Source organism: Acanthopagrus latus, chromosome 21 (genome assembly GCF_904848185.1).
Source record: "Acanthopagrus latus isolate v.2019 chromosome 21, fAcaLat1.1, whole genome shotgun sequence".
Classification (NCBI taxonomy): Eukaryota; Metazoa; Chordata; class Actinopteri; order Spariformes; family Sparidae; genus Acanthopagrus; species Acanthopagrus latus.
Window position 1 is genome coordinate 25,032,064 of NC_051059.1, and position 8,863 is coordinate 25,040,926.

An 8,863-nucleotide genomic window follows, 5' to 3' on the forward strand; every position below is an offset into this window, starting at 1 on the left:
CGCGCAGGTGTCACGGGCATTTTGATGTGCGCAACTGAGCTCATGTGTCAACTGTACCACACACACACGGCATGAGAGGACACGGACCGGTGATGCTCCTCCGGAATAATGTGGATTTACTGACGACATCTGATTGAATGTGTGTGACTTTATAGCCGGACATACTCGGAGTAAACATACTTGAATAGTTTAGTAACGGACAACGCGATGTTTCGACAAACGAAGGCGGCGCTCCAGAAACTTCGCTATCTGAAGTAAGTTAGCTAACGGTACAGCATGCTAGCATGAACACACCTGGCGCCCTGCTAACCGGCTACACGTCGATTCTGTGTGCTGTAATGACTTTGTAGTGACATGACAGTATCTGCTAACAGTCTGCGACAATGTGACTAGATGTTATGGTGTAATAACTACATAAAGTGCTTTTAATTTGGAGTTAAACTGATTAAACAGCTGATGCAACAGAAGTACAGATCCCCTCTCGAGTCAACTGACATTACCTTGTGTAGTTTCTATATTAACTGTTATTGTAATAGTAACAATCACTATTTTTGGGGTGTCACAGCAAAAAAGAATGTCTTGATAGCAGTTTCATACCAGCCTACAGTGCTGTTACATCATTCTGTGGTCTGTAATATTTATTATTGTTGAGTAACTTCACACCCACACCCGTCTGTTATTCTGTTTGGCCTGGCAGTTGTAACATAAAAGATGAATGCATGTAAACAAGTTCAGGTTAATGTGTCTTAATATCATAGACTCAAGGCTGAGGAAAAAAAACATACTTGAAACCATAAAATCATAAAACAAGCCGTGCCTGACAATGTGAAGATATCAGCCAGTACACACAATATGTCAACACCACAATGTATTTAGATGTTTGATTTGCAGGTGTTTGTGAAAGTCTGGAGATTCATTCTTTGTACTGAGGCAGCTGTAAGTAGAGCGGGTTGTCTAGAGATCAGAAGGTCAGTGGTTTGAATCCCAGCTCCTCTCTGAGCAAGATACTGAGCCCCAAATTGCTCCTGATGTTGTGTGTGTGATTGGGTGAATGTGGCAAGTATTGTAAAGAGCTTTGAGTGGTCAGTAGACTGGAAAAGTGTTGTATAAATGCAAACCCATATACCGTTAACTGTTTGTTTTTGTCGCAGATTGAATGGACAGCAGCATACATGGAAGCTGAAGAGCACATCAGCAAGAGAGAGGGCTGCTCAGTACCAACCGGGACAGAAAATCCATGGTTTTACAGTCAGAGAGGTCAGTGTGATGGTACACTTCCATTCAAAGATTTCACTTTTTTTATGATACAGTAACACGTGTCTTTAAAAATCTGTCAGCTTGGGTAAAAGTAGTTTTAAATGTCACAGTTGCATGCACAGTTTTTGTACCTTGCAGTTAATGTTGTATGACCACTGTAGAGGTCTAAATGCAGGAATAGATCAGTGCTCTATAAGTAAATTTACCATTTTCCAAACTGTGAGTTTTGTTTAATGGTTTTATGATTGTAGTTTTGTTGACTTTCCTACATGACCGTTAGTATAAAGTTTGAATCAGTGGCTGAGATCAGACCTGAAAGCTTGAAGGTGTCTCCTCTCCACAGGTTGCAGTAGTCCCTGACTTGTTTCTCACCGCCGTGAAGTTGACCCACGATAAAACTGGAGCTCAGTACCTCCACACAGCCAGAGATGACTCCAATAACCTCTTCAGGTTGGTTTAAATGTGTTGTCTTCTTCATCATCCATTTATGTCACATTAGACTCTGTCTTTGTTCTCTCTTTTTGTCTGCATAATATACAACATCCTCTCAAAACTGGATGTCTCTTCTACTTGTTGCCGTCTTGCAGCGTCCAGTTCAGAACGACCCCCATGGACAGCACCGGCGTCCCGCACATCCTGGAGCACACGGTGCTGTGTGGATCTGAGAAGTATCCCTGCAGAGATCCTTTCTTCAAGATGCTCACCAGGTCCCTGTCCACCTTCATGAACGCTTTCACAGGTAACGAACAATAATTATGACCTAAAAGAATCAAGTCTGAGAGCAAAGTGTTGTTTTACAGGTGCATGGATGTATGGATTCACATCTTTATATTTTGATTAGCATATTTTTTTGAATGTATTTTATGTGTTAATTGTTGAAAATTAAAGCGTGTTTACATTCAAGATATAACAGCTACTGTCAGTCGTTCACTAATCAGCGACTTCAAAATGATGATTATATTTTTCTTAAATGGCTGATGAGCTTTTGGTTTGTTTGTGTGTTTGCGTCCTCCTGAACAGCCAGCGACTACACCATGTATCCGTTCTCCACTCAGAACGGGAAGGACTTCCAGAATCTTCTGTCAGTTTATCTGGATGCAGTTTTCTTCCCCTGTTTACGAGAGCAGGATTTCAGGTGAGTTGTGACTATCGCTGCACAGTTTTACCTACTAAACCTTTTGGATTTTGTTGTGATTCATATCAATGTCATACTAAGTCAGCAGTAGCATGTTTGATTCTGTGTGTCATTACTTCCAGGCAGGAGGGCTGGAGGCTGGAGAACGAAAACCCCACAGATCCCAACACTCCTCTGGTGTTTAAAGGCGTCGTGTTCAATGAAATGAAGGGAGCTTTTGTAAGCCAGCACTCACTCTCACTGTCTTCAAGACTTCATTAATATTCAACTTCATATATTAATCAAACTAATGTAGTTGGAGAGGAGAATATTAAGTCTTTTAAAATGAACCAGTGCTAATGGTTGAGCTTTTATCATGTCAGCAAGTACAAAATCTGACATAATTACATTTGAGTGTGTGTATTTTTCCAGTCAGACAACGAGCGCGTGTACGCCCAGCACCTCCAGAACAAGCTGTATCCAGACCACACCTACTCTGTGGTGTCAGGAGGGGAACCTTTAGCCATCCCCGACCTCACCTGGGAGCAGCTCAGGCAGTTCCACGCCACGCACTACCACCCCAGCAACGCCAGGTAGGAGGAACACTCAACAGAACACTGCCTGGGAAAAAAATCTGGAAAACGACAGAGCTTTTTAAACATGTGTAAAACAAATGTTCCTCAGGTTCTTCACATACGGAGATTTGCCTTTGGAGCAGCACCTGCAGCAGATCGAAGAGGAGGCTCTGTCCAAGTTTGATCGCATCAACCCGAACACTGAGGTGCCCTCCCAGCCACACTGGAGCAGCCCTGTGAGTTCATAATTCAGACAAGTAACACGTAATGATGAAAGGGGATGAAGGCTTCTCTACAGCATCTGACAAATACATCTTTAAAATCCTCGAAAATAACTTCAGCCGATTAAGATCATGCACTGAACTTCTTCCGTCTGCAGTTTTAACCGTACAGGTTGGTAGATTAAGTACGAAGGGACACAAGTCACATCTTACATTTGAATTTTCTGGAAAAATAGTTTCCAGTATTATCACGGTCTGATATACTTGCATGCACGTCTCCATAGTTTTATCTTTAGAAAGGGCAAAACGTTGAGCGGTCGTCTGATCTCACTGTGAGTCTCCTGTGTTTCTCAGAGAGAGGACCACGTGACCTGCAGCCCCGACGCTCTGGCTCCAGATCCAGCCAGGCAGAACACGCTGTGTGTGAGCTACCTGCTGGGAGAGTAAGATCACATCACTGCTCTTCATTTCCTGCTGTGTCTCACAGAGACATTTATACTCAATGTCATTTTGAAGTAGGGTGACATTTATAAGAGTCTGAAGCATCAGGCATTTCATCCTCTGGTTCTCTGCTTTTAGTTGTTTGACCTTTTTATTTCCAGTGGCTTGTCTGGTCGTGTTGACAGTTTTTGTAACGGGTGTCCTTTCTCAACACAACGAGACATCGCACAGCAGGTGAAGCTTTGAGTCTGTTGGTCTGTAAAACATCTGATGTGTCGTTGTGGTTTCTGTGTGCAGCATCACTGACACGTTTGAAGGATTCACTCTCAGCCTGCTGTCCTCGCTGATGATCTCTGGACCAAACTCTCCCTTCTACAAAGCTCTCATTGAACCCAAGATAGGAACCGACTTCTCTTCTGTCGTAGGGTGTGTAACTAACTGTTCGACTGATTGCATAGACTGTGTAGATAAAATAGTTCGCATTTATGACATTAATGTATTTGTTGAGTGTGTGTTGAAATGTCCCTGTTGTGCAGATACGATGGCAGCACCAAAGAGGCATCGTTCAGCATCGGACTGCAGGGGATGTCTGCGGAGGACACAGAGAGGGTGAAACAAATCATCAGCCAAACCATCGATGACATCATAGAGTAAGTCCCAGCATCCCATTGGGTCGTTCTGGTTTTTATGTATTACATTTGCACTCCTCATTCCTCCTCATCATCGTTCACAGAAACGGCTTCGAGGAGGAAAGAATCGAGGCTCTCCTCCACAAGATCGAGATCCAGATGAAGCACCAGTCCACCAACTTCGGTCTGTCTCTGGCCTCGGTGAGTTCACTGCTCGTGTTTATCTGAAACCACAAGGACGCTACATGTATTTAGAGACCTCCATGTGTTAGTTTGTGTTGTCTGTGCATGAAATCTTGTGTTTCTGTTTGTGTTCTCTGTTCTCTGTATAATTCTGTAAGAGTCGAGCATGCAAACATGTCTGGGGAAACTTATCTTGTGTACGGAGAAGTTTATTTGCTCACTCTTGACATTTTTTGTGTGTTTTTCTAGTACATAGCATCATCGTGGAATCACGACGGCGACCCTGTGGAGCTGCTGCAAATCAACGAGAGTGTTTCTGAGTTCAGACAGGCCCTGAAGGAAAACCCTCGCTTCCTCCAGGACAAAGTCAAACACTACTTCAAGGTGAATTAAATTAGATTATCTTTGTAGACGTGTGTTTGTGTGTTTCCAGTATAAATTCCAGGATTTAATGCGAACCCTAAACCTGGTCTGTGCAGGAGAACACACACAGACTGACCCTGTCGATGAGTCCGGATGAAGCCTACCTGGAGAAACAGGCCCAGGCTGAAGAGGAGAAGCTTCAGAAAAAGATCCAGGCTCTGTCTGACAGTGACAGAAAAGAAATCTATGACAAAGGTAAAAACACTCATTTGGTTTCACACATGAAAAAATGATTTTGTTTTTCTTTTATGTGAGAAGATTTTTTTTTTTTTAATTTTCTGAAACTTTTCAGACATTTTGTGATTTTTTTTATATGAGAAATATTTTACTGAAAATGTTGAAAAAAAAAACGTTTTTCAGTAATTTTCCAGACATTTCTGAATTTTTTTATGCAAGAAATGTTATGCTGAAATGTTTTTTCTTGCTTCTACACATGGAAAGAAAACGTCTCCTCTGTTTTTAAAAAAACTTTTGTCATGTCAGAAAAATTTCTTCTGAAAAAAAGCTCTGGAAATGTTCAGAAAACGTTTTTTTAACTGGTCTCAATACTGGAAAAGAAAATACTTTACATACAGGATGTCATTTTAGGTTCTTCAGATTTAAACTAGTTGTCTCAATATTGTCTCTGTTTGTGAAGGTCTGGAGCTGCTGGATGCTCAGAGTAAAATCCAGGACGCCTCCTGTTTGCCTGCACTCAAAGTGTCCGACATCGAGCCCACGATACCCGTCACCCCCGTTCAGATCAACACAGCAGGTCTCAGCACTTCGTATCATATTTACACAATAACGGCTGCTTTGTATCTCCATCTTGTTTGGTGAAGAGCTCTCCTGTCCTGATCTCCACAGGAGGTGTTCCGGTTCAGTTCTGCGAGCAGCCCACCAACGGCTTGGTTTACTTCAGAGCCATGTGCAGCCTCAACACGCTGCCGGAGGAGCTCAGGCTTTATGTCCCGCTCTTCTGCAGCGTCATCACCAAGTGAGTCAATGTGACCAGAACAAGAATAATATGTGAGATGTTTATCCGAGTCTGTGTGTTGACACTGTGCATTTTTAAAGACTGGGTGGTGTGTTTCTGTTTGTGTAATCAGGATGGGCTGTGGAGCTCTGGACTACCGGCAGCAGTCCCAGCAGATGGAGCTGAGGACGGGGGGCATGTCCGTCTCCACCCAGGTCATCCAGGACTCCACCCAGCTGGACGTGTACGAGCAGGTCGGCGCCAGCTCAGAGACAAATCACTGAAGTATTTACAGTGTTACGAGCATTCAAAGTGAAACGGGTCGTGTGCTGTCTGTTTCTCAGGGTGTCCTCCTGAACTCCTCGTGTCTGGACCGGAACCTCCCTCACATGTTTCAGCTGTGGAGCGACATATTCAACAGGTACGTCTTCAAATCAGCTGCTTATTAAAGTTTACTATCTTCTTCTGTCGGCATGTGGTGTTAAAACAAGTCACTCTTCTTCTTCTTCTTAGCCCCCACTTGGATGACGAGGAGCGCCTCAGAGTGCTGGTGATGATGTCAGCACAGGAGCTGGCCAATGGGATCTCCTACTCTGGTCACATGTACGCCATGACCCGTTCAGGCCGCCACCTGACTCCAGCAGGAGACCTCCAGGAGACGTTCAGTGGGATGGACCAGGTCACAATCACAACTAATTCATTCTTTTTTTTTGTTTCCCACCCTGTTGTTTCTCTAGTTTGTGAGCAACTGTCTTTATGTTGTTTAAACATCAGGTGAAGTTCATGAAGAGGATAGCAGAGATGTCAGACCTCAGCCAAGCCATCCGAGCACTACCCCGCATCAAAAAACACCTTCTCAACCCCGACAACATGAGGTGGGCTCATTTTTACATCCCTCTTTGTTGTTGGAGTCGGTTTATTTTACTTTTATCACTTCAAATTAAAACCGTCTGTTCTCTGCAGGTGTTCAGTGAACGCGACTCAACAGAAAATGTCCGACGCAGCCGCACAGCTGGAGAGTTTTATGAAGGATGTGTCTGAAAACAGAAAAGAACGTAAACCTGTCAGAAGTAATATCATTGAGGTGAGATATCAACAGGCTTATTTATATTTGTCCAGTTGACTCGTCTATAATATTCCTTCTTTCTGCTGTGCTTCCTTTGTTAGAGGCCTCTTGACCCTCGGGACGACTCTGGTCCGTGTAGGAAACTCGTCTCTGTAAGTTCTGTCTTTTCTGCTGTTTTCATTTCGTCAGTCAACTTGTCACTCTGAATGAGGATTAAGCAGTTTGTGTTTGTCACTTCACTCTTCAGGAGCTGAACTTCAGTCCGTGTCATATGAAAACTTTATTCCCGATGCCGTTCCCCGTCAACTTTGTCAGTGAGAGTATTCGTACGGTGCCGTTCTCCCACGAGGACTACGCCAGGTAACCACACCTGCTCATATCACTAACCAGCATTGGGTGTTTATTACCTCCACATCTTCTGTCTGATAACCACTTTCTCTCTCTTTATTTTCTCTATTTCAGTTTGTGCGTCCTGGCGAGGATGATGACAGCCAAGTTTCTTCACGGAGAGATCCGGGAGAAGGGAGGAGCCTACGGGGGCGGGGCCAGGATGGGAGGAGGAGTTTTCACCTTCTACTCCTACAGGTGAGCAGGAAGTGCATCACACTGGTCTACAGTTATAGAAAACATTGCAACGTAGAGATGGAAATGCAATCAAACATTGGAACCACGGCATTTGCTGAAAACAGTTTTAGTATTTCACATCTAGATGAGACATTTCACATCATTCAGGGAAAAATTTGTACAAGTCAGAAAAGGGTCGTTCGCTTGTTTGCTTCAGTTCTGCTTGGTAAGAATTATCTCTGAGAATCCATTAAAAAAACTATAATCCCTAAATGTATTTAATCCACCTCAGCGTGGGCGCTCTGGTCAAGAAGACAGTGAGTGAACTTTGTGACAGTAACAAACAGATGAATCAATAATGAAAAAGTAACGATGTATAAAATGTGTGTTGACCACATGTTATTTGTCGTGTGTCTCTAAGGGACCCGAACTCGGTGCAGACCTTGTCTGTGTTCCGTAGAGGCGTCGACTGGGCCAAGTCGGGACAGTTCACTCAGCAGGACATCGATGAAGCCAAACTGTCGGTGTTCTCAGCCGTCGACTCACCTGTGGCGCCCTCCAACAAAGGTGAGACTCTCCCACCGCGAGATGAAGTGATGCGTCCTGACAGCAGCTGGCTGGACCGATAACCTCGCTTCACATCTTTTAAGCACATTTATGGCAACATCGCAGATGAAAATAATTCTTTAATCTTCTAGAAACACTTGAGAATGTTTTAATACACATCTTAAAATCACTCCATCTTTGTTACTAAACTTTTCTCCAGATATTTCTGTACCACACCTGTTGTTGAACGGATGTGTTGCCTTCGTGTTAAAGCGATTTGTTTGGTTGCGTTGCAGGAATGGGTCTGTTCCTCAGTGGAGTCACAGACGAGATGAAGCAGAGTCACAGAGAAAGACTCTTCGCCGTCACTCACAAAAATCTGGTGGACGTGGCTGGAAGGTAAAATCTTTAACACTCCTGCGTGTAACAGCTCAAAATCCTCAGAATGTGTTTGTTAAGTATAAAACAAATGTTGTTGTTTTCCTGCAGATACCTCGGTGTCGGTCAGAGGACGTGTGGCGTCACCATCCTGGGTCCAGAGAACGAGACCATTAAAAAAGACCCGTCATGGATCATAAAATAGTTATTTTACCATGTAGACACTTAACTGGACTACAGTTGTACTACAGTGGCGAGAGGTTCTGAATATTCTAAACAAATTCTCTTGTGAGGATTTAAAAACGGTGGCAAAAAAAGCTAGAACGCACAAAACAAAGAGGACGGTTGCCTGATCAGTGTTTTAGCTGTAAATCTGATTCTTCAGATTGCTTTTCTGTCTATTCCCTTATGTACATATTTATGAAATTGTGAATATTACAGCATCATGTTGAAATACTAAACCTGAGAGTCGGCTCTTTATTTCTTGGGGGAAAAAAAAAAAGAGTCTTGA

The 8,863-nt window shown here is 43.4% G+C and overlaps 1 protein-coding gene across 1 annotated transcript; it reads left to right on the forward strand.

Moving 5' to 3' along the window:
• The first annotated feature begins 207 nt into the window (after nucleotides 1-207).
• Nucleotides 208-8,813, forward strand: pitrm1 (pitrilysin metallopeptidase 1). Its single transcript, XM_037084368.1, has 27 exons — nucleotides 208-254; nucleotides 1,152-1,257; nucleotides 1,601-1,707; nucleotides 1,845-1,996; nucleotides 2,278-2,392; nucleotides 2,515-2,611; nucleotides 2,804-2,964; nucleotides 3,056-3,182; nucleotides 3,522-3,610; nucleotides 3,906-4,034; nucleotides 4,145-4,258; nucleotides 4,342-4,438; nucleotides 4,670-4,804; nucleotides 4,900-5,038; nucleotides 5,481-5,597; nucleotides 5,690-5,819; nucleotides 5,932-6,052; nucleotides 6,143-6,219; nucleotides 6,312-6,477; nucleotides 6,573-6,673; nucleotides 6,762-6,882; nucleotides 6,966-7,016; nucleotides 7,112-7,224; nucleotides 7,327-7,449; nucleotides 7,850-7,995; nucleotides 8,271-8,373; nucleotides 8,464-8,813. Exons 1-27 carry the CDS (start codon nucleotides 208-210, stop codon nucleotides 8,555-8,557), a joined length of 3,078 nt encoding a protein of 1,025 aa, XP_036940263.1. The 3' UTR covers nucleotides 8,558-8,813.
• The last annotated feature ends 50 nt before the right edge of the window (nucleotides 8,814-8,863 follow it).

Bases quoted from the DNA above. Each gene is read 5' to 3' on its own strand.
- pitrm1 (XM_037084368.1), top strand. From the start codon at position 208: ATGTTTCGACAAACGAAGGCGGCGCTCCAGAAACTTCGCTATCTGAA. The intron at 6,053-6,142 runs GTCGGCGCCAGC...TCTGTTTCTCAG, and splicing joins AGCTGGACGTGTACGAGCAG to GGTGTCCTCCTGAACTCCTC. The intron at 6,883-6,965 runs GTGAGATATCAA...TTCCTTTGTTAG, and splicing joins TCAGAAGTAATATCATTGAG to AGGCCTCTTGACCCTCGGGA.